This window comes from Talpa europaea (assembly GCF_964194135.1).
Source record: "Talpa europaea genome assembly, chromosome: 16".
NCBI lineage: Eukaryota > Metazoa > Chordata > Mammalia > Eulipotyphla > Talpidae > Talpa > Talpa europaea.
Window position 1 is genome coordinate 11,064,105 of NC_140084.1, and position 25,140 is coordinate 11,089,244.

The 25,140-nt window shown below is 47.2% G+C and overlaps 1 protein-coding gene across 1 annotated transcript in view; it reads left to right on the plus strand.

The window, feature by feature from the left end:
- The window catches only part of HYDIN (HYDIN axonemal central pair apparatus protein), a gene marked incomplete at its 5' end in the record, with an annotated part of 266,133 nt that overhangs the window by 162,039 nt on the left and 78,954 nt on the right, over positions 1-25,140 (plus strand). The window contains 15 exons of the mRNA XM_084256586.1: positions 1,889-1,992; positions 2,414-2,550; positions 2,778-2,905; positions 2,997-3,188; positions 3,529-3,678; positions 6,810-7,049; positions 8,540-8,702; positions 11,180-11,359; positions 12,179-12,352; positions 14,570-14,743; positions 16,636-16,847; positions 17,630-17,767; positions 17,906-18,089; positions 20,903-21,044; positions 23,111-23,273. Coding sequence (XP_084112712.1) covers positions 1,889-1,992; positions 2,414-2,550; positions 2,778-2,905; positions 2,997-3,188; positions 3,529-3,678; positions 6,810-7,049; positions 8,540-8,702; positions 11,180-11,359; positions 12,179-12,352; positions 14,570-14,743; positions 16,636-16,847; positions 17,630-17,767; positions 17,906-18,089; positions 20,903-21,044; positions 23,111-23,273 — 2,481 coding nt within the window. The remainder of the gene's footprint in view (positions 1-1,888; positions 1,993-2,413; positions 2,551-2,777; positions 2,906-2,996; positions 3,189-3,528; positions 3,679-6,809; positions 7,050-8,539; positions 8,703-11,179; positions 11,360-12,178; positions 12,353-14,569; positions 14,744-16,635; positions 16,848-17,629; positions 17,768-17,905; positions 18,090-20,902; positions 21,045-23,110; positions 23,274-25,140) is intronic.

Here is a 25,140-nt window from a genome sequence, read left to right on the forward strand (position 1 = left end):
TTCCCGGTGGCACAGCAGGTTGAGCGCAGCACTGTGAAGCTGTCTGCAGCCACTGCAGTGCAGGTTCAATCCTGGAGGCCAGGGCGGTACCCACATGGCATGGCAGACCTCTCCTGTCTCGCCCGCTGCTCCCCTCAGCAGTGTATTTCAATCAGTCTACCTGTTCTGTTCCCTACTCTCTCTGGGGAATCTCTCACCCCGCCACACATCTGGCCTGTACCCTGGTTCTTGTATGTATAAATAAATAAATCTTTAAAAAAATAAATAAAAATGCATATTTTCACACCATGCCCACCACTTGTGCCCCAATAATCCTCCGCCGTGTTCCAGCATACCCCACCCCTTCCCATACCCTCCTCACCATCTTCCCCCTCTGGCTGCCCCAGTTCTGCAGTCAGATGTTTCAGGGTTGTTTTTTTAATGTAAGCTGATGGAGTAAATCTAGATGAGAGATAGTAGAAATGTGAATGAAAGCAATGACCTCAGGAGTAAGGAGAATTGGGCGGGTTCCAGAAATGTTCTGGAGGCAAAATAATCTGATATATTTATGTATTGCAAATGGTCACCTCAGTAAGTCTAGTTGACATTTGTCACCATACATACTGACAAACTTTTTTTCTTGCGATACAGACTTTTTTTTTTTTTTAAAGATTTATTTATTTATACAAGCACTGGGTACAGTCAGAAGCGCGGGAGGGTGAGAGAATTCACCAGAGCCAGAGCGGGGAGCAGAGCAGGCAGAAGGACCGAAGTACACTGCTGAGGGGAGCAGCGGGCGGCAGGAGAGGTCTGTGCGCCATGTGGGACCCTCCTCAGGTGGCCGGGGAGCAGCCGGGGATCGAACCGACACTGCAGAGGCTGCGGGCAGCTTCGCAATCCAGCGCTCAACCGCTGCGCCACCGGGGAGGCCCACGATACAGACTTTTAAGATCTTCTCTTAACAACTTTCAGATACGACTACGTTCTTATTAATTATCATCATCGTGCTCTGCATTATATACCCATGACTTCTTTATTTGGTAACTGGAAGTTTGTGTTTTTTATCCCTCCTCCCATTTTGCCCACTCCATGCTCAACTCCCTGCCTCTTGTAACCACTCATCTATTCGCTATATCCATGAGCTTGGTTTTGTTTGTTTTTTTTGTTTTTGTTTTTTGGATTTAATATATATGCGAGGCCATAGAACATTTTGTCTTTCTCTGCTGACTTATTTCACTTAGGATAATTCCCTCAAGGGTCTCTCCATATTGTCACAAATGGCAAGATTTCCTTCTTTTTTATGACTGATTAATATTCCATTGTGTATATACATACATATGTGTGTATACATATATATCTACATATATATACACACCACACATACATATGTGTATATGCATATATACACACACCACATTTTCTTTATCCATTTACCCATCCATGATAAATTAAGTAGTTTCCCTATCTTGGCTAATATACATAATACTGCAATAGAACATACAAGTGTATATATCACTTTGAGGTTTTTTGGGTTTGTTTTTTTTTTTTGATAAATACCCAGATGTGAAATTTGGAGAAAATGTGGTAGTTCTATATGTAATTTTTTGAGGACTCTCCATATAGTGGCTGCACCAGTTCATTCCTTTTGATTGCTGAGGCTGCTCATAATATAGATGCCCTTGTTTGTTTACCCTGCCTCACCCTCCCAGGAAGTGTTAAAATATGCTAGGGGTTTAGTGTGGATCCATGTGTGTACCACAGCCCTTCAGAGAGCCACAAACCATTATAATATCTAAGGTTTTTGTCCACCTTTACGAACGAATTTTTGCCCCTTTGGGGGTGGTATTTCCACCATTGAGGATGGATTTTCTGGAAGAATTTGCTCACTTGCTCTTTTCTCTTGCTCCAGTTAAGTGCCCATCTCCAGATGGAAGTGGAGCGACTTATAGTCCAAGACTATGCTACGGACCCCACAGAGGACTCTAGCCATTGGAGCCGCCGCAAACTGGCCAAGTGAGTGGCCTCGTGCTGTGCTTTTTCCAAAGTACTGCAGAGTAAGCAGTGCTTCCCACTACAGTGCTCCCGGGATGGCAGGATAAAATCCGCCTGCCTCACATATCTGCCCTCCCCTAGCTCAGTCACGCCCATTGGGTCTCTGCCCCTCCAAGTCAGAAACCTCCGACTTTATCCAGCAGACAGGCCCGGCCTTGGATCCATCAGGGCAGATGCTAGCTGGGCTTTGCAGTAATGCCTGAGACGGCAGTGCAGACTTCTGGAGCAAGTGTCTCCGTCTCCATGCTGGGGTTCATCAGTTGTTCTCAACTCCGCAGAATGGAGCTGTGCATGGAGAGAGATCTCCAAACTTTGTGCCTTTGAGAACAGCAGCCTTCAGGTTTGAAAGCAACTGGTAAGGAGGGCTTGTTTGCCATTTCAGAGTCCAGCTGCCAGAATACATCTTGGACTTTGGCTACATCATCCTCGGTAACATCCAAACCCACATCATCAAGATCACCAACACCAGTCACTTCCCAGTGTCCTTCCATGCCGAGAAGCGCGTCCTTCATAACACAGGTAACAGGCTGGGGAGGCCTTCCCACTGCCCTTTTCCTTTCCCAGCAAGGTGTCTCCTGCACTATCCTCCTGGGGAAGACTTTCTGTGGCCCTGGGAGCCACTGAAACACTTGTGGGGCCACTGGGAACACTCTGTGTGTCCATCCTGCCCCCCGGGTCTCCATCTGGAGCAGCTCTGCTTTGCTAATCCTCTTCCCCACCAAGGAATTTTGTTGATCTTGGTCCAGGCTTCAGTACCGAGCTAGATCGTGTCAAGAATCTGCCTTACTGTGAAACAGAGATATTTGAAGTGAGATTTGACCCACAAGGGGCGGGTCTTTCTGTTGGAAACAAAGAAGTCAGTCTGCCCATCAAGGTGAGATGCAGCCCTGGGCCTGGCTGACCCTCCCCAGCTTCCAGCGCTGCCTGCTGGTCACCCAGTAACAGCAGCGTTGTACCCGGTATAGGTGGTCGGAGGGCCCACCGTTCACATCTGTCTCCGAGCCAAGGTGACCATCCCCACCATGACCCTGTCCTGTGGAAAAGTGGACTTTGCCACCGTTCAGTGTGGACAGTGCCTCGTGGAGACGATTCAGCTCTCCAACCACCTCCAAGTCCCTTGTGAATGGTTTGTCCAGAGCCACAAGCCTGAAAATAAGGTGAGTTGTGGCCTGTTGGTCCCCTGTGGCCCTCTCCTTTTCAGTGGGATTTGTGACTCTAGGCCTTCGCTCTTATCATTCTGCACTCCTGCTCCCAGACTTTCACTGGCAGACATTGAGCCTGTGGAAGATCTAGGCCCTTAGCCCAGCACTCAAGGACCTGTCTGACAATGCTCCCATCCCACATCTTGATTGTCTCTGTAGCCCTGTATCTGTGTGCTCCCTGGGTGCTCCCCAACACCCAGGACATACTCAGTTACTGTAGGTTGAGTACACAGAGAATGAAATAAGTCCATTTTCAATAGGTGATGATCTAATTGTCTGATACTTTATTAACCAGCTGGAGAAACACATGCCAAAGTACTTAAAACGGAAACTACATGCTGAATTAAAGCCAAAGTCCCAGATCTTTGAGATCCAGCCCACTTCTGGAATCTTGGATCCTGGTGAGAGATCCAATGTGCAAGTGAAATTCATGCCCAAAGAGGAGGTAAGTTTTAAAGAAATGTGGTTTTGTTCAGACTCCTGGATGGCTTTGAGCTCCAAGGAAGCTTCGAGGAAATTGGGTCTTGCTATCCAATTATGACATCTCCAGCACCCCTGGTAAAGATGGGAACTGTGAGGCCTGGTGGTTAAGTGCCCCACCTCTGGAATCAGCAGATCCATCAAACATACTGATTCTTAGCAGCAATAGCTTAGTGGCCTCTGCCTCCAGATCTAGCCCCTACTCCTTCCAGGCCAGGTGACTCTGAGCAGATTACTCAGCCTCACCATAGATGAAACAAAAATAACAGGATCACATGTCAAAGATCTCTTGTTGCAGTTCTGAAATCCAATAAGCCCCTAACCTAGAAAGAAAATGTCATAGGTATTACACCTATACTCTGACAGAAAATCCTCATCTGATCTGACATAAGGCTATTTAACCTTCTTTTTATCCCACTTGGTTTGCACAGACAAACAGTGCAACTGCAGAATTATCACTGTGTTTGACTACAGGGGACCTGCCCCAGGCCATGCTGGGGGTATTGGGCAACATAGGGTATACACATGGTGCTCACCTTTTTAAAATGTGAATTTGGATGCATTCACCCCTAAAATTTCAGGCCAGACATTATCAACCTGCAAGGCTACCTCCTAGGGTGATTTGGAAGTTTAAATGAGTTAATGTGAATAAAGTGCATAGCCTGCTGCTCCGAATGTAGTAGTGTGCTGTAACTGTCACTGTGGTACTTGCATGATGATAAGAAGAAGTGCATCCTGTAGACAGCCTCCCTGCGTCCCACAAATGTGTCTTTTGTGAACACCATCAGCACAAAGAACACAATAAAAATAATAAAATCCTAGAACCATAGGGAATCTCAAGAGGTTACATTATACAGAATTTTGCTCACAGCCTAAGGCATCTGGAAGATGATCTTCTCTATTCTTTTTTTAAAAAAGATTTATTTTTTATTTATACAATAGCTGGGGGATAGGCCAGAGGCGTGGGAGGGTGAGAGGATTCACCAGAGACAGAGCGGGGAACAGAACAGGCAGAAGGACCAAAAGCACTGCTGAGGGGAGCAGCGGGCACGACAGGGGAGGTCTGCTGCGCCATGTGGGAATCTTCCTGGCCTGCCGGGAATCGAACCCACACTGCAGAGGCTGCAGACAGCTTCACAGTGCTGTGCTTAACCTGCTATGCCACCGGGGAGGCCCCCTCTATTCTTTTAAATAAAAAAAAATCTACATGCATTTTACAGAATAGCTGTGGTTAACATCCTTATTCTTGGGGATGGCTTTGAGGAAATGCTTAAAAATCTGCAGTGAGAAATAAGAAAGTGAGTGATTTCATATCCCTATTTCCATCATTATCAAAATCTCCCCCACCCTTTTTAAAAGAAAGAAAATTAATGGTTGGCAGTCTTTAAGAATCTTAAGACTGTCAAGAGGCTTAATCAAGATTTGAGATGTTTAACTGAATGAGGGATATACCAAGAGTCAAAAATAGATTTGTTTAAGAAGTCCCATAAATGTTGAGTTGGAATTGGTCAGAGTTAATGTTTTCCCCAATCAGGAGTGGAACTTCTGGCCTGTATACAAGGATTTGGCATTAGCCCATTCAGTCTACATCTGTATTCCATCAATATCAGCCACACATGATCACCTCTTTGATGTTACAGCATATGTTAAGAATACTGTGTTAGAGAACAAGGAAAAGTGTTAAATGTTTTAGAAAGATTTATATTTTAAAAAGCAGTTAAAATATAGACATGTGGGCCATAAGGTGCTAAACCCATAACTGTCATAGAAAAGTTAATAACATGTTCTCTTACTGTTTCCAACAGATATTTTCCAGAATGTGTCCGTATATCCCCATGTGCATTCCACCCATCAGATTTTTCACCCTGGAAGTAACATAGCTTGGAATGCTTCAAATCATGGAGCCCCTCAGTTTTCCGAACCCAGTTCCTGAAGCCACCTGTATCAGTGCAGCCTGGGTATCTGGTTAAAAGCGCAGGCACCCCAACCTTCCCCTGAGCCCACTATATCAGTACCTCTAGGGGCAGGGCCTGTGCATCTGCATTTACTTGGTATCCAGCGACACTAGGTTAGGATTGTTGGTGTCACTATCAACTGGCATTTAGATTTTAATTGTATCAGATAAAATCAGCGCCCTATCTTCTCATCCCCACCTGCTCCTTACCTACATCTCAAATAATGAAAATACATCAGATTCTTCACGAAACAGATCTGGAGACAAGGATTTAAGTGCAAGCAGATTATCGGGGAAGTGTAGGGAGCACCGGTAGAGAGGCAAGCGGTGACAAGCGAGGAAAAAGGCAACTGATAAAAGATGTACAAGTGAGCCACCCACCTTGGAGACTGGAGCTTGATCATACTTGGAAGTTGAGGAAATACACATAATTCACATTTCAGATTATCCCTCTCAGGAGCAAGAGAGCAGGATCTATATACAGTAACTCTTGAGTCATTGGTTCAAGACAGATCCAGAGGTTGTAACTTTCTTTTCACATCTGCCCCTCATGCTCTGCCCAGTCTGTGCAGAGCAGAGCCTGGGAAATCAGAACCCAGAGGTACAGATAGTGGCGGGGCAATGTTCAAGCACATTCAGGGACCGGAGAGCCTCTTCCTTGTGCCGAAGTATATGGGGTGCCCAGCATCATGATACCCAGCATTAATACAGTCATAGAAAGTGCTCTTGTGTGATCTCATTAGAAAAGCTCTCTTTTGGGTCTCCCTGGTGGCGCAAGGGATTAAGTCTCAGCACTATCAAGCTATTAGCAGCCACTCTAGCAAGAGTTCGATCCCCAGCCAGGGAGGTGACCCACATGGCACAGCAGACCTCGCCTATCTCACCCACTGCTCCCCTCAGCAATGTATTTCTGTCGATCTGCCTGTTCTGCTCCCCACTCTGTCTCTGGTGAATCCTCTCACCGCTTGCACCTCTGGCCTACATCCCAGCTCTTGTATGCATAAATAAAGTAAATCTTAAAAAAAAAAAGTCTTCTCTCTCAACCTAAATAGGATCAATTTTGTTCATCAGTGTTTTTCAGTTCTGCATGGAATGTAACAGAAAAAAAAATCAAATGTTTATTTTGGTTTTACCTTTTCCAGAAATCGTACAGTCAAACGCTGGTGTTCCAGGTTGCTCAGAGTGCTCAGAAGCTCACGCTGCTGGTGCAGGGGCAAGGCCTGGAGGCACACTTGGAATTCAGCCCTTCCATTCTAGAGCTGGGGCCCCTGCTGCCGTATGCACCTGGAGATGAGGGCGAGGTGGTGGTGAAGAACCCCTGCAACTTCCCCATTGAGTTTTACTCCTTGGAGTTTGACCAGCAATATATCATAGAAGAGAAGGTGGGCAGAGACCCCAGCCGACCTCATTTCCCTACCCCTGCCAGGCACTGTCATGTTCTTCTCTCTGCAGGGACAGCGTCCTCCTGCCTTTGGCCCCTTCTTCCCCTTGAACCTCTCCTCTTCAATTTGAAGATGATGTCTCTGTAGCCTTTCCTGACCTGCTTCCCTTGAGAATTCATCGCTTCTTTGTGATCTCATTATACGTTTTAAATAACTAATTGAAAACCTAAAGCATGCCCCCGTTACATCTCTAACAGTAAGGCAACTCTATGTGGCAATCAGAGTTGAAGTGGTTTCTTATAGACAGAACACATTTGGTCTTCTCTATTATATTCTTTCTGTGTCTTTTATCAGTGTATTTAGGCCATTTTACACTTAATGTAATGATGTTAGGGCTTAAATTTGCCTTCTTTTTTTTCTGTTTATTCTGGACTGCTTATTTTTTCTGTTTATTCTGGACTGCTCCTCCATGTCCTTTTTTCCCCATTTACTTTATTTTTTAGAACAGTTTTAAGTCCACAGCAAAATCAAGGGGAAGATACAGAGATTTCCCATGTAACTCCAATCCCCACATGCCCACTTATACACAGCCTCCTTTACCAAGCCATTTAAGGGGTATTTGTTGGCAATTGAGGGGCAATAGTTTGGCCTTTTCCAGAATGGCATTATAGTTGCAATCATACAGTATAGCCTTCCACTTAAGAAACATTTAAGGTGCCTCCGTGTCTTTTCATGACCTAATAGATCATTATCTTGAACATTCTTTTCCTCTGGATCCTCTGTGTATGAGACCACCACGTAGATAGGGTGATATTGCTAACCACAGCAGATTTTTTAGGAATGTGCCGACTGCTTAATGGAGTTCAATATTTTGATCAATAGACAAAAAAATAACAAGAAAAAACAACAACAACAACAAAACCCCAATCTATGTTATTTTTAAAACAAGGAGAAACCACTCCTTCATGGGTGATATACCAAGGCTCAAATGGAACCAACTGAAGATCCCCTGTCTCCTTGGTTCCAGGGCTCAGTCTTATTTTTAAGCCACCCCAGAAGATCATGCATGTTGAAATCTAGAAAGTATTTGTACCCACGCCGGTCTCAGAGTCAGAAACGTGGCTTTTTTTTTTTTTAAGATTTATTTATTTATGCATACAAGAGCTGGGGTACAGGCCAGAGGTGTGGGGGGGGTGTGAGAGGATTCACCAGAGACAGAGTGGGGGGGCAGAACAGGCAGATTGACCGAAGTACACTGCTGAGGGGAGCAGTAGGCAAGTCAAGAGAGGTCTGCTGTGCCATGTGGGCAGCTCCCTGGCCCAGGGATCGAACTCGTGCTACAGTGGCTGTGGGCAGCTGCATAGCTTGCGTCTTAACCCCTTGCACCACCAGGGAAGCATGGCTTTTATGAGATGAAGAAGCACCCCCCGGGCTGTGGGGAGAAGCTGCCCGGGGGACCACCTGCAGCCCCCTCCTTTCTCCCTGAGCAGATCCTGCGAATGCTCAAGGGTTACGACTCCTACAACACCTTGCTGCTGCCTCCCCGCCAGCCGGGGGAGAAGCTGCCCCCAGAGCTGTACGAGCACTTCAAGGAGATGAAGCGCTGCAAAGAGGAGCAGATGAAGGCCAAGTATCTAGAGAGCCTGGAAAATGGTAAGAACTCAGCGCTGGCACTGAGTGATCCCTGCTGGGAAACCAGCCAGTTACTGGACACCAACCATGCCCCATACTGTCTTTCCAAACCTGAGACGATGGTCCTGTTACCTCCACCGTGTGGCTGCAAAGGCTGTGTGGTTCACACTCCCCCCTCACCAGAGTCTAGTGGGGCGTTAAGATGTAAAAGCTGCTCATGCAAGTAAGTACCAGCAGCTGCGCATTGGAAACCTGCCCTGTGCAGAGGCTTTCCACATACAGTTGAGAAACTCAGGCATTGAGCACCAGACCCATCACCCGTTTAAGTGGCAGAATCAGGACTTGTGCTCAGGTCTCTCTGACCTGGAGCCCCCAGGGTAACTGCTGTTCCCCACTTCATCTGTGCGTTTGCCAAGGCAATGCTGAGGAACCCAGCACACGCTAAGAGAAGGCAGTGGGAGCACTCATGAGGAAGACGCTGGCCCTCCATGGTCCTCGAGGCCATACTCCAACCAGAAAGCTGGACTATGTCCTCATGGTCTTGTCCTTTTGACCAAGCACCCCCGAGTGACCCCATCATCTGCTCAGGGGCCCCTTTGTGTTCATTCGAGCACAAAGGTTCCAGACAACCTACAGGTTGTGTGGTTCATGCTTCCCCACACCCCCCACCCCCTGGCTGTGTGTCTTCCCCGTTGTGTGCTCTCTTCTGCATGACGGTCATCACACATGTCATTATTTCCTTCATACCCATGTCCCCACTAACAAGAAGTCCCATGAAAGTAGTGATCACATATTCCCGCTGAAAACCCAGGGCTTGGAACAGCACCTCGTGTGTCATAGTAGCCAGTAAATTCATGCTATGGAAGTGAATGAATGAATGAGTGGAATGGAGTCTCTGCCTCCTGCCCTTGGCCAATCTTGCTGTCTCCCAAGGAAATACAAGTGAGCCTGAAAATACTAGTTTCCCCTAAAAAAAAACATGTAAGAAAAAGAAGTTGCCTCTCCACACCATCTCCTGGCCGTAGTTATTGAGCACCATTTCTCTGCCAGAACTGCCTTCACAAATGGATAAGGCTTGGGCACTTAACCAATAGCACTTTATTTTCTCATGGCTCCTGAGGCTAGACATTCAAGATCAAGGTGTCGACAGGGTTGTTTTCTGTGGACCCTCGCTCCTTGGCTTGTCAATGGGCATCTTGCCCCATGTGTATCTGTGTCTCAATCTAGTCTTTTAAGAACGCCAGGCATGCCGGTTTATGGAGGCACTAGGTCACCCTTACGACTTCATTTAGGCTTAATTACCTCTTTAAAGGCCCTGTCTTCAAAACCAGTCACATTCTGAGATACAGGGTGTGTGGATAGCTCTTCAACATCAGAATTTTAGGGGGACCAATTAAGCCCATAACAAACACCTACTGTGTTCTAAGCATTGAGTTTATGTGCTAGAAAGAAGATCAAACAAGCCATCTGCTTGCTCACGGTCTGGAAGGTGGGTCATAGGCATTTAAACTTAGGGGTACTTGGTGGTCCAAGAGCTGTGGGGGTGGGGAGGATGTGAGGCCACATACAGAGGACTTTGTGAGGGAGGAGATGGGCCCTCTTGCTCTTGTCCCCACGTTATTGTCCTGTCCTCATACACCTCAGTATGGGGCCAGGTTGGGAGGGGTGGCAGTCCTCTTGTTCAGTGACAGTCCGGCCCGCCCACTGAAACTGTGGGGTGGAGACAACAAGGAGGGCAGGTGTGCTGAGCAACAGCATGAAGAAACGTTCCTGAAAAACTCGGGGCAAAGCTGGCTGCAAGTCAGTATCTACAGTATAATCTCAAGTCCGGTTTTTAAAAATGAGAAATCAGAGAGGTTGCCACTCTCTCGCCTCTGTTGGCTTCATAAATTCAGCTGCAATTCCTCTGTCACCATTTGTTACCAATGTGTCTCTTTTTATAGATGAATTTTATAAATTTTTGCTCTTCTGAATTTTCTGAGCTTTCTAGGACAAATATGTAACCTTGGGTTTTTGTTTGTTTTTTTCTTTTTTTCGTAGAAGATCTGGGGTGTAGGCCAGAGGTGCAGGGGTGGGGGTATTTAGAGAATTCACCAGAGACAGAGTGGCGAACAGAACAGGCAGATCGATTCAAACACTGCTGAGGGGAGCAGCAGGTGAGTCAGGAGAGGTCTGCTGCACCATGTGGGTTGCTCCCTGGCCAGGGATTGAACTCAGAGCAAGGAGGTCATAGCACTGAGTCTTAACCCCTGGCCACCAGGGATGCCTTTGGTGTGTTTTGCTGTTCTTTTTTTTTTTTTTTTTAATTCAAATGGAGGAGCACTTTGTGATGAGAAACTTCTTAAGCCGCCAACAGCAGCTCTTCTTTATTTGGGTTGGCCAGTCCCAGTAGATCACCAGCCATTCAGTGATTCTCCCCCCTTTCTCTCCTTTTCTGCCCCCAACTTCCTCATCCCCCAACTTCTCTCCATGTATTTCCATCCCTTGCTCCCTAACAGAAGAAGAAGAATCGCCCTTGTCAGAGCAGGGGACCTCTATGAGCACGAAGAGGACGTCTATCAGCCGAGGTGTTTCTGTCACGTCCAACCTGGAAGAGCGACATGTCCCAAATGTCGATTACAAAACCTACCCCGATGATGAGGAGGACGAGGAGAGCTTGGAAAAAATAATGTTTCAAAGTAAGCAAACTTTTTCATATGCGGGCGCCAGTTCCCTAGAAGCAGGAGTGGACTGTTCAATGCCCTTTCACCCTTCCCCATAAGGGGCCTCCTCTGAGCCTTCGGGCGCTGCTGTGTATTAATTCTACAGGGAGAGGCAACCATTTTCTTAGCCATTTCCCTCAATGATGCAAATCCTGCAGGTTCCCAATATTATTGTTCAGCAGGAGAGATTCCCAGAAATGGAATCAAGAGTCAGAGAATATCTGTCTTTTAAGATCTCTTAGCTGAACATTAGCCAGAAGGGGCACCTTTGAACACAACAGGGGCCAGCAAGAACTGCAGCAACATTTAAGGCAGATGATGTTTGTCGTTTAAAAATAATGCTTGAGGGCCTCCCCGGTGGCGCAGCGGTTGAGCGCTGGGTTGCAAAGCTGCCCGTGGCCTCTGCAACGCCGGTTCGATCCCCAGCTGCTTCCCAGCCACCGGAGGAGGGTCCCGCATGGCGCGCAGACCTCTCCTGCCGCCCGCTGCTCCCCTCAGCAGTGTACTTCGGTCCTTCTGCCTGCTCTGCTCCCCGTTCTGGCTCTGGTGAATTCTCTCACCCTCCCGCGCTTCTGACTGTACCCAGTGCATGTATAAACAAAAAAAAAAAACAAACAAATAAATAAACATGCCTCTATAAAAAAAAAATTAAAAAAAAATAAAAATAAAAATAAAAATAATGCTTGAAAAGAAAGTCTTTCCTGTTCCCTTCCGAACCATGTGAATCCTGGGTGTGTCCACACACATGCACGTGAGTGTGCACACACAAACTTTTTTTTTTTTTGTAATTTGCAGCTGACAAGTTACAGAGCATTGAAAGCCAGTCAGTAGAGGAGGTTGGAGAAGTAGAGAATAACCCTGTGAACAGGGCCATTGCTCGCTACCTGGGCATTGACATTTCTTCAGAAGGCCAGTTGGCCAAGAACCGGAAAGGCATTGCCATTATCATCCACGGGACCCCCTTGTCAGGTAGGCCAAACTCCCAGGGGCTGGCTTTTTGGGATTGGTGAAATTGGGATGTGTAATTTTTGAGGCGATAAAAAGAAATTTGCATACCAAAAGATTGCCCCCAAACTATTAAATTGCCAACCTCATAGGTACAGGGTTAGAGAAAGAGCAGTGACTGCTCATTTTTCAAATGATTGTGTCTCTAACTTGTTTGCATTTCTATTTTTTCAATAACTTTAAAACTTTAGAAAAAGTCTAAGACATTACATTATATAAAAAAATGTAAAAGTACATGCAAACACTTTGGCTATATTCTAAAACTTTATGTCAAGTTAGGAAAATAATTAATGATGTGGACAAAATTTAACCACTTGGACATATACTGCAGCATTGTTTACCTTAACAAAAATGCAGGGAGCTATTGAGGCATTTAATATGTGAAAATGGTAAATGAAACCACAGTCTGTTCATTACATTACATTGCCATTAAAGCCAGTGCTTTGTACTCCATGTTCGCAGCAGTGTTGCAATAGCCAAAAGGTAGAAACAACTCACTGTTGATGGATGAACTGCTGAACAAAATGTGTTATAGTGGAATATTATACAGCCTTAAAAAGGAAGGAAATTCTTATACATGCCACAACATGGATGAGCCTTGAAGATACTATGTTTGGTGATACAAAATAAAGACAAAAAGACAATTACTGCATGATTCCATTGATACGGGGTACCTGGGATAGTCAAATTCTTGGAGACAGAAAGTAGAGTGGTCATTTCCAGGGTCTTGTGGGGGAGGGCAGAATTGAGGGGTTACTGTTTAATATGAGTCCAGAGTTTCTGGAAGATGAAAAGGCACTGCAAATGGATGGTGGTGATGCCTGCACAATGATGTGAGCATACATTTGCAGCTTGAAAATGAGTAAAATGATAAAATTTGTATGCATATTGCCACAATTTTAAAAAATGGCCATGGAAGTGTATTGAATAAAGAGAAAGATGATCACAATGTATCTTTTTACTTAAAAAAAACCCATACTTATGACTTTTATCTGTATTACTTCCCTATTGCTAACTGTAACAGATAGCCACAAACTTAGTGACTTAAAATAATGCAGATTTACTTTCTCTTTTTAATTTCATTTTAATTTTTTAAAATTTAATTTACCACTAGTTTACATAACAAAAGTTTGCCTTTTTGTTGTTGAGTTTTATGAGCTCTTTTTAAATTTTTTTTATTTTATATATTTTTACATCATTTTTCATTTTTGCACAATGTATCCATTTTCATCTTGGTTATAGTCCCCATACAATTCCCACCACCCTTGTTTTGATCCTACTCTCTTCTCTCCCCCACCCCCCAAGTATGTCTCTGGTCTTACAGGTCTAGATGTCAAGAGTTAGATGTCAACGGGCTGCTGCGCTCCTCTGAAGGCTGTTGGGGAGGATCCATCCCTTGTCTTTTTTACTGCAAGAAGTATTGCCTGCTCCTGCTCCTTCCTCCATCTTCAAAGCCAGCATCGTGGCATCTCCAGTTTCTGTTTCTTTTAGCTTTCATCATCACACTCTGGGTTCTGACTCTATCCCCACTGCTTCTCTTTCATAGAAGGACCTTTATGATTAAACCATGTCACCCACATAATCCAGGATGATCTCCCACATTAACACCCTTACCTTAGTCATATCTGCAGAGCCCCTTTACCAAGTGCAGTGACATCTTCACAGATACCAGGGATTAGGATGTGTTCATGTTATATAGCCCATTTCTTTTCTATAAGGAATAGAGAACAAATAGCATACTCAGGAGCAGTACACTTAGCAACCATATGCTAATTGTCATCTCTCTGGATGAGTAAATTATAGATTTTTTCCCTTTTTTCTGTTACTTCTGAGTTTTATTATTGAGCAGCTATCTTGAAATGAGATAAAAAGTCAACACAAGTTATTCTTTTAACCAAAATAGTCCTACCATTAGAGACAGTGAGACCTACAAGATTTTTAAAGATCACACCATAGAAATCACTTTTTCAACTGAGGGGGATATCCAAAGAGGAGGTAGGTTGCCATAGCTTATGGTACATAGGTAGCAGGATTAGGGCCAGAACCCAAAGTCCAGACTCCTGACTCAGCTCTTCCCTCTCTTTCCTGCTGCCACCAATGCCACGGAGGTCTATTTACTGGGCTCAGCCTGGAACACCGAGCAAGTGTGTCACATGATTCAACCCCCTTGCTATTTCATAGGAAAGTCAGCCACTGCCGTCAGCACAGCCAAGTACTACAATGCAGCCTGCTTGAACATAGACTCCATCATGCTGGAAGCCATCTCTGACAGTAACAGCATTCCAGGGATCCGAGCCCGGGAGCTCTGCATCAGGGCTGCCATCGAGCAATCCATGAAGGAAGGAGATGAATCTAGTAAGCACCCTGACTCCATGGGGTTCAGTGATGGGCACCACCAGCGATAACACCGAACTCCTTTGCTGCCCCACTGAGCTTTTCTCCCCGAGCCCAGTTGAAAGCTGACTTTGGCTGCCAATGTAGGAGCCTGGAGGAGGGTTCTCTTCCCAAGCACAGACAGCTGTCCCAGGAAGGCACACACTTAGCAGTGCAAGGAATAAAACAATTAACAAGACCTCCCCACACCTTTGGGGGTGACACCTGGAAGGGGGCAAACATGTTCATTCAGCACAGAGGAAACTAATATTGTGACAGAAGTACCAACTTCTGAGCAAATTTGGGGGTACTAAGCATGTTTGGGGGAAATTTTAATAGAAATGGGCTTTGAAGGAGCAGAGAAATGTTGATTGGCAAAGATGGGGACCAGGACATCCTAGACCAAGAAAGCAGGAAAGCTGACAGTAAATCAGAAGTAGGAAGGCAGGTTGAAGCCAGTTGTAGTAGACCTTGATGACAAGATTAGTAATTTGGATTTTATTTGGAAGGAGAAGAACAGCTGGGAGGTTTTGACCCTATGGGAGAAATGGTCTAAAAATCACGGAAGGAAGTAGCTCTTCTAATGTCTTGGAAAGGAAGCAGTGGTGAAGCTGACTGTGAATGGTACTGGGCAGACTGACCTGGGTGCCTGCCGAGGGCCAGGGAATTGAAGGAGTGGAAGATGTTCAAGATGGCCACACTACTGTGTCTCATCACTTAGAGCTGGAGAGACTGACGCCGTTACACAGGGAACAGGGAGGAGGAGAGTTTGCTGCAAAGGAAAATTAATTTTTTTGAGCCCCATGGAAGTGAGACCTGATGTGGCCTACCTACCAAAGGTGGAGAATCCCTCCCTCCCCCACTGAGGACCCTGTAGGTCACCCAAGGGCTTACAAGACAAACGGAGGACTGGTCAATACATTGGAAATAGGCTGCGTGTAAATCAGAGTGTGTGCTCAGAGCTGAATCACTTTTCTATAAACAGCCCTGACAGCACGGCACCATCCCCAACAGCGTGTCACTTCTGCTGCTGGTAAAACTGCCTGGGGCTTTCAGGGGCGTGTCCTCCTCTCAGCGCCTCTATGTGAACACGTAGGGAAATGGGAAAGCCGAGAAATAGCTATCCTAACATCTCAGGCCACCATCTGTGTCTGCTATACCCCCACGTTTCTCCTTTGGGGGCCCCTGATCCATCCTCGCAGAATAGGAACCTTACATTGAGCAAGCCCATGAGACAGAGCTTGCCTTTGTGGTTGTGGGTGAGAAAACGCAACAGCTCATTGTGAAGGCCAAAGACACCCCAGTGAGGGCTTTTATGACCAACTGTCTTGGAAACCCTTTTAAATAACTGCGTCAACCTGAAAAGGAACTTGTCGGGATCAAGTACGTTTCTCCATTTGGCAGTGGCAATCTGACTGGAAGGGTGGGTGGAGGTAAGGATGAGAAATTAATTCTGAAGCCCACATTTGCCAACAGGCCAGCTGTTATTACTCAGCCTGCTGTTTACCGGGGCAGTGTGGCACGGAGCAGAGGATGCTCTGTGCATGTTCCTCGCAACAGGGCCACTGCCCTGAGCCACCAACGTCAGGTGTCGGGCTTCCAGGGCAGGTTACCATGTATAGCAGTCTCAGAAATGATCACCCCCAGGCTGGAAGAGATTGTGGGGAGCTGACTGTGAAGTGCCCTGGGCTCCCATCTCTCCACTGACTCTCATCATCGAGCCTCTGGGGGTGGTAGGTGTCACCCCCTGACCAGCTGTAAAGGGACATGGCTCTGTATTCCTGAAGAGAATCTTGTAAGTCTCAGCCTGCCGTCCCAGCTATGCCTTATGACCCGGAGGTTCCTTTTGATATAAATCCTCTCTTTCCATGTAGCCCAGGAGGCAGGTTCTGGCCAAACTGCTGTGGGACAGACAGGACTGAGTGGCGAGACCCTGGGCAAGTTAACCTCGGAGACCACTCTGGTGCTTCCTGAAGTTAAACCTGCAAAGACTCTGCGTGGGAGCATGGTGGTCCCCAAAGCCAAGACGGAGATCCACACCTCTGGCTCTCAGAAGCACCACTCACACTCATCCGACACCCCACAGGTACATCCTAGGGCCCCCCAGATGGAGGCTGGGGTGCTTCTTCCTCCTCAGCCTCCTGCCGGCAGGTGAAGGTGATTCCTGGGTGTTTTCTCCAATGGCCCGAGCACCATCACTGCCCTGCTCCTATGGAAGGATCTCATCCAGCAGGTGTGGAGCTAGCGCCTTATGTGACAGGCACTAGGTTGGGGACTGGACGAGTGACAGTACATAAAGCAAAATCCCTGCATTAGAACTTCGTTAAGTCTCATACAGGAGAGAACCACACCTTCAATTATTGCCGTAAAATGAGATTGGTGACAAGAAGTGTGGACACAGAATTAGATTGAGCCACGTAAAATGGCCAGTGTTCAGCCACTGCAGACTCCATAACCATCTGCTGTGGCTTGCCCTAACACTACGGGAACACTAAGGATGGAATCAGCAGGACAGGTGCCCGAGGGCTGCAGAGGAGTCTTAGGAAGTCACGAGAAAGCCATTCGAAGGTCTGGACCACACGGGCAGCAAGCAGGATAGCCAGCCTTGTTTGTTGTTGTATGCCTAGTGCCTAGTAGGTGCTCAAGAAATACCTGCTGAGTGAATAAGGTAATGTGTGTGGTTCAGTACGTAGGCAGTTCTTGAATGAAGATGGGGGCCTTCCACTTCACATGGTAGCCCCTATGTTGCAGGAGAAATGAGGCCCAGAGAAATTACATGATTTTCCCAAGGTCACGGGGCTGCTAAGTACAGAAGTCCCTCAGGCCCTAAGCTGGATTCTAACCCCTGATCCTTCTCCCTCTTGACAGATATCCAGTAGCCCTCTTCCCTTTGGGCCCATGCAGCGCCGACTCAGCGTCAGCGCCAGTATCGGCGGTGAGACCGGACTTATGAGCTGTGTGCTCCCCGAGGAGCTGTTCACACAGATCCTGGCTGAACGCATACAGGTACTTTCACTGGGGCCCAGAGGTTTCCAGAGCCAGCTGCGGTGCCAGTATAAGCACCAAGGAAAGAATGAGCAATTTTGCATGGGGAGGAGGAGGATCCTGGGGCTGGCTTCACTGTCTTTGCTCTCTCTGTTTCAGCTGAGCGACTGCTTCCGGGGAGTGGTGTTTGACGGCCTGGAAACGCTCTTTGCTCGGAACACCACCTCCACCCTCCTCTGCCTGCTGAAGGCCATTGGCAACAGGGAGTACATCTACGTTCTCAACATGGCCCAGGACTACACAGCCATGAAGGCCCAGGAGAAAGCCAAGAAGGAGCAGGAAGGTAAGGCCCTTTCTCCCAGGTCTTTCCTGCATCGGAGCTTTTGGCTTGGATAATGTTTGCCTGTGAAGATCACACACTGGACTTCAGGAAACTCTTACCTTTGCTGTTGGCACCGCACTCTGTTTTGTCAGATGGCAGTTCTTGCTTCTGCTTTGCCCAGTGGGGGACTGAGACACCTGCGGAGAGGTTGTGGAGTGAAGGATGAGCCCGAACGTTGCTTCTTCCCCCACCTCGCAGCTGTCCCTTCACCTGCTCCATGATCATGACCCACCACAGGGGAACACATCACTCACCTCACCTGACTCAGGCGACCCACACACCTACTGTGCGTTTCCTATCAAACGGGAGGTGCTGGTAGCCTTTTTGGCAGGACCACCACAGCTGTGAGTGGGCTTGGGCTTCAGAAGAGGCCCCCAAGTGTCTTCCACAGAGGCAAAAAGAAGGCCCAGTTGGACCCATGTGAGACACATGAAATCACTAAAGCCACCACCCACCAGCAGAAGCTGATAAAGGTTGGCCTGATCATCCAGACACCTGTGACTGTACAGTCTCAGGCCCAAGGCTGGAAAAATGCCTTGGCCCGCCCTAAGGGGAGGCATATGGGCCTAGGTAAGTGGAAGGGCACCACCAGTACTTGAATGCCCAGAAGGGTACCTGGACAAGAAGGAGGAGAACTCTGCGCCGGCTACCTAGAAGGTTCCATGAATCTCAGAAGGCTGACACCATCACAGCCTGAACTGGGAAGTGAGGAGGAACATATTGTGAAGCAAGTGGATGCTCAGGTACACACCCACAAACTGAAGGCAGTGGGGCTGTGGTCTGAAACCGAGGAAGCCTGTGAAATGGTGAGAAGCGGCGCCCGGCCACAAAGGAGAGCATCACGAGTCTGTCCAGGGAGGACACCAAGAAATAAAGCTCCTCCCCTCTCTTGTCTGTTCATAGCGGCCATGACAATTACATTCATCGGTCATTCCATGAAACAAGACTTTATCTGCCTTAAAAAAAAAAATAACACAAGAGGTATTGATAAACTTTACAAAACAACTTTTACATCTCAGCTTACTGTGTGCCAGGCACCGCAGCAATTTTGTACATGCTAAATGTGTTCAAAGGCTAATCTGAGTCGACTGATCCTTGTGTGTCCCTGTGAAGATCATTGTCCCCAGTTTACAAATGGGGAAAATGAGACTCAGATATCAGAGGTCTTGTGTAAGATCACATAGCAAATTAGTGAGACCTGCATAACTAAAACCCGTACTTTGTCAGTCCTTCTGTGGCCCGGAAAAGCATGTATTGAAAGATTTGATTGAAAAATAGACAGTCATGCGGAGTAATTTTAGGTTAAGTTCCTAATTTGGTCAGGAGACCTTGCAGAGCTTGGCCCCCGCAGGAGGAGGTGACTCTGTCCCTGGAAGGCAGAGCCTATGCTTCCTCAGATCTAGCCACCAACCTGCCCTCGTTCACTTGGGCATTTTGCTCTGGAATAGTCTACACAAATCATAATGCTTTTCCACAGAAGGAAACATTTCTAAACCCTGGGCTCCCTTAGTTCTTAAACAGAGCTCAAAGACTCTGTCCTGAATTCTGATCCAGAGGAAATTCTGGAATAAGAACCAGGTCTCCCCAAGAGTATTTCAACCTACAGCTTCCAAGTTTTCCAGAAAACTCATTTCCCCCATAATCACCAACTTGAAAGAAAATATCACAGTTTTTTTTTTTTTCAATTGCGGGTTGAGGTGCCTCCGGGTGGCTCTGCGGGCTCTTCCCCTCAGCCATCCTCCTTGGGACAGACCCTCGGGTGCACTGCAGTGACATTATTACATCAAAGGCTAGTGTTTACTGGACACTTCGGAATGGGCCAGGTCCCCGGAACAACCCTGTGCAGGAGGAATTCTTATTCTTACCTGTCACAAGCCCTTAGTTATTGTCTGGGAAAGAACAGATGTAGGTGTCAAGCACGACGAACTGACGAGAATGTCAAGTGAGAATGCTGGGCTAGTGAGGTGTGAAGAAGCAGCCAGTGCCTGTGCCAAGTGTGAACCACACTTCGAGCCAAAACACAGTCTTTAGGGTGTGGATGATGATGCCCTTGGTCTGCAAAGGCTGTGTGACCCGGAGTGCTTGGTGGCGTGTGCGCGTGATGGGTCCAGTCAGCGGGTGGTGTTTTGGGTTGTCAGAAAAGACATGACGTATTTTTCCTATGTTTTCTATGCAAAAATGTGTCGTGACTTTTCTGATAACCCACTATTATTCCCTAACGTCCTATAACCTGTTGCCACAATCTCGGTGACTTTAAACAACACAGCCTTATTATCTTTCAGCTCCGGAGGTCAGAAGTCCTACAATTCATGTGTTTGACAGGCCATATTCTCTTGGAGATTCTAGGGGGAAATCGTCTTCTCGCCTCTTCAGAATCTAGAGGCACCTGCGTTTCTTGTCTCTTGGTCTTGTCCACGCAGCCCTCTGGCCGCTGCTTCACTGTCACGTCGCCTTCTCTGACTCTTAACCTCCTGCCTTCCTCTTACAAGGACACTTGTGTTATGTTGCACCCACTTGGGTCATCCAGGATAATCTCCCCAGCTCAAGGCCCCTCACTTAATCATATCCACATAAGGTGACATTCCTGTTTTGTGAGGATAAGGGCATGGCCATCTTTGGGGCCGCCATTTGGCTCCACACATGGAGCCTGAACTTGGAACTGGTGAATGAAGGGAATCAGCAGGCACTAGCAGCAACAGCCTCACAGACTCCCGCCACCTGTTTAGAAAAAGCTGGTGACTTTTCCTTACCTTCCTCTCTGTCCCCCCCGACAGAGCACCAACACAGGGAAGCACTTGAGAAAGAGAAGGAGCGTCTCCAAAATATGGATGAGGAAGAATATGATGCCCTGACAGAGGAAGAGAAAATCATTTTCAATCGGGAGGTTCAGCGGGTCCTCCAGGAGAGGAAGAGGAGGTGGGCATTGCGGGCCGGCCAGAGCAGAAGTGGTTCCCCCTGGGAAATGGGCCATCCCCCAAGGGGGCAAGAATGATCTTGGGAAAGCCTGGCAGATGACCTCAGGAAGGGCGCAGTTAACATGTCTTGCTCATCAGGGCACTTCAGGTTCCCTGCAGAACTTCCTGGCAGAACTTGTCCCACTCTTCTTTTTCCTTCTCTAGGGAGCATTTGGGACTAGAAGGAGGCCAACCTGGGGAAAGAGTTTCTGGCTCCCAGACTGTAGGGGGTAGTCCCTGTGGGATGCCCTGACAATTGCCCCTCAATGTGGCTCATCTGCTTTTGTGCTCATAGCTCAAGTGTCCGCAAGCTGGTGACCCAGGGGCCACTCCACATGCATGTGGTGGTTACTCCCCAGAATGCAGCCAGCTCTGCACCTTCTCTGGCCACAATCTTGCACTTTTGAGATGCTGCCCATACCCTGAGAATGGTTGCCTCTCCCACTGGGTCCTCCATCGGGGCAGGCTCCTAAGCCAGTGCTTTCAGGCGCCTCCGGGCCCCTCATAGGCAGCACATGGGAGTGACTGGGCCACCTCCATAGCACCTTGGGCCCATACCCATGCAGATAAATGTGGGCAGCGCAACGTAGTGATTTCTGCCTTCAGTTCTTCAAACATGGGGAGTTGGCGGGGGGGGGGGGTTCCTGTTGCTTACCCCTCCCTAGGATTCCAAACATGGGAGGGAAAAGAGCCAAGATACTGGCCCATAATTTGACTCCCTTCTCTCCTCTCCCTCCATCTCCAGGCTCTCCCCCACTGAACGCCAAAGAACTTTCATGTCCTCGCTGCCCCTGTATTACATCCTCATCCCTTCTCCTGGAGGGTCTGTGGTGAAAACACCCAGCCCTCCAGAGGGATGAAAAGCCTAATTTCAGGATTCTAAAGGGATCACTCTGCTTTCTGCCCAGCAGGTTGCTCTCGGGCACTGATTTCATTCATGGTAGGTTTAGAAAATGCAAATCTGATCCTCAGGCTCAGTGACGACTAGTTTATCTCACACACATACACACACACACACTCTTTCTCACACACACACTCACACACACACACTCACACAGTAATGAATTAATAATGAGCTGACAGCAGAGTGTGGAGAACCAAGAACAACTTGGAATGCATCGTGTATTTTCAGAAATGCTACTCCCACTGCAATTATTTATACTTGGCGCCCTCTGCCACTAGCTGCAGAATCCATAGCAGAAAGGAAATGAGAGGAGCAGAATGTGACTTTCAGATCCTGTGCCAGGACTGCAAGCTGGCCACACTAGGGACTGCCAGTAAAAACACTAGTTCTTGTCATCTGAATGTCAAAGGTGACAGTGTGGGGAGATGGGCCTCATTGTATGGTAGCCCCCCACATCTGTGTGTTAGTTACATGTGATCTGGCAATAGTGTGTGCTGTAAGATATTTTGAGAGACCATATTCATAAAGTTTTAGTGTGGCATATTGCTCTAATTGTTCTCTTTTATTCGTAGTTATTGCTGTTAATCTCTTATACACTGCCTGATTTGTAAATTAAGCTTTATTATAGATATGTTTGTATAGAAAATAACAGAACATCTAGGGTTCAGTACTAGCCACCATTTCCGTTATTACAGAGGGTCTTAGAATGTGTCCCCTGCAGGTAAGGGGGACTCATGTTTTATCAGAACAATCTTTGAAAGTTACTTTGAAAGAACATCAAGCTTATTACCTGCCCTTGTTTTGTTCTCCTGTGAAAAGAGATTGGACTCGAAATATAGATGAGCAGAGAATTCCTCTTGGTTGAGTTTTAGCTCATCAGTTCTTGCTGAATTAGCCATCCAGATGCAGATGTCAGCCGTCCTTGCTGTCTTTCCTCCTCTTCATTCCCTCCCTCCCTCCCTCCCTCCCTCCCTCCCTCCCTCTCTCTCTCTCTCCCTTCCTCCCTCCCTCCTTCCCTCCTTCCCTCCTTCCCTTTTGCGCTTTCTTTTCATACCCAAGAAAGCTCTGCCCCACCAAGCATTCCCAGGTTTCCTGACTTGTTTCTTCTGGCTGGTTTGATGAAGGGAGCTGGAGAGACTGGCCAAGGAGATGCATGAGAAGAAGCTGCAGCAGGAGCATGAGCGGCAAAAGGAAGAAGATGAGCAAAAGCGGAAGATCAAAAAGCCAAAGCCAGGACCAGTAAAGGAAGAGCTGCCCGTGAAGAAAACTCAAGGAGCAAGCCGTCAGGTAGCGCCCCCCTGGTTTCTTCCCAAGAAGCAGACATAAGCGGAGGGATCAGCCATTGTGGCCAGCTGGTCAAGCCGGCACACCTCCCCTCCAAAACACTGACCCAGTACAGTTAGGATTTTGTGGTGGAGTGGAAGACAGGAGGAAAGGGACTGACGTTCACTGAGCAGTTTGCTAGGTGCTATGCTTGTGCCTCGTGTCATTCTGTCACTTTGCCGTCCCACCCACCATGTGAGGTTCAGAGACACAACCCTCATCTGAAGATGAGAGAGATGAAGTTGCAGTTCGAGGACATCACCCAATTATGTTTGCCACAGACTTTGCTCTTTCCACTGTCCCCTGTGCTCCCCACATAGTGCTAAATAGGCTAGTGCTAGAGGTTAATTGACAATGGTAAATTGTGCCTCCGGTAAATTGACAAAGCCCCGGTATGCATCGGAGAGTCTGTCCTTACCCACGGTCAAGGAAGATGCTTGGCTTCAGTCTGTCCTTGCAGGCGAGCACACCGAGTGCCCACCAAGCTTAGCGTTTGTATCTCTACCACCGTGATACCAGAAGGACAGCGCCCCAGGTGGCAAGGTAGCCAAGGGGTGTAGCTCACTGGTGTGGGCAGCAGCTTTATAGCACCATCAGTTCTGAGGATGGAACTAAAGCCAGACTCCCAGACAAGGTACAGACTGGTCCCAGGAGGCAAGCTAGAGACTGAGACCACATCTTGGTAAATGTCAGAGCAGAATTGTCCAATGAGGGACTGAAGAAGCAGGATGGGAGCACACCCAGGTTTGGGAGCCAAAACAGGTATAAGAAACAAGCAAGACTCGAATTCAGACTGGAACCTGGGAACAGGAGGCAGGTACCCTAACCAGATGACTCCCGGTTGTGGATGTGCAGAGGTCAGGCTCATAGCATTCTGAATGCTGTGTTGACCCTGTATCATCTTATATTTCTCCAAAGAGTCTGGACATCATCCGAGAATGACCCAAAAGCTACAGAATCTCTGGGGTCTTTTACCCAGGAAAGGAGAAACTCTGAATCCACAAAGCTAGTTTAAAAGGACAGTGAGCAAGAACCTTATTAGGTTCCTTCCTCTATGCCAAGTTCATCCAATAAATACATATTTTTTTTTAAATTTGGAGCGCAGCCAGATTAAAAACTCCCATTTATTCCCAACAACACCCACTATACATGCACCCTGCGCAGTTTCAATAACGCGACACTACCAGGTCCTTTACTCTGTGGCTGATGCTACTGTAAGCGTTTTGCATGTGTGCACACATGTGATCGCCAGTAGTCCTCTGGGGGGAGTTATTAACTCCCCCTTTGTAAAGATGGGAGCAGAGATGTGGAGCCCCCACTACCCCCTGCCAGCACACAGTTCAACAGGATGGACTACCACAATGGGGACTCTACAAGCCCTAGGAAAGTAGGTACAGAGATCAAAGGCATTCTGCCCCGTTTCCGGCGTGCCCAGTGCCAGACCCCACCTAGCTCTATAACAAGAAGGACCACAGAAATAATATTTGGGAGGAAACCCAGAGTGATTCTTGGGGACCACCCTAAGAGTCGGCAGGAACCCTTGGAGGCCTTCACAAAGAATAAAATGTCCTCTCTTCCTGAATAAACATTATTAAAATGGCCATTCTTCCAAAAGCAATATACAGATTCAATGCTATTCCAATCAAAATCTCAATGGCATTCTTCAAAGAAATAGAACAATTATTGATGAAATTCATATGGAATCACAAAAAACCCCGAATAGCCAAAGCTCTCCTGAAAAAAAAAGAAGGGAATGGAGGCATCACACTCCCAGACTTCAAACTATACTACAAAGCCATAATCATCAAAACTGCATGGTATTGGAACAAGA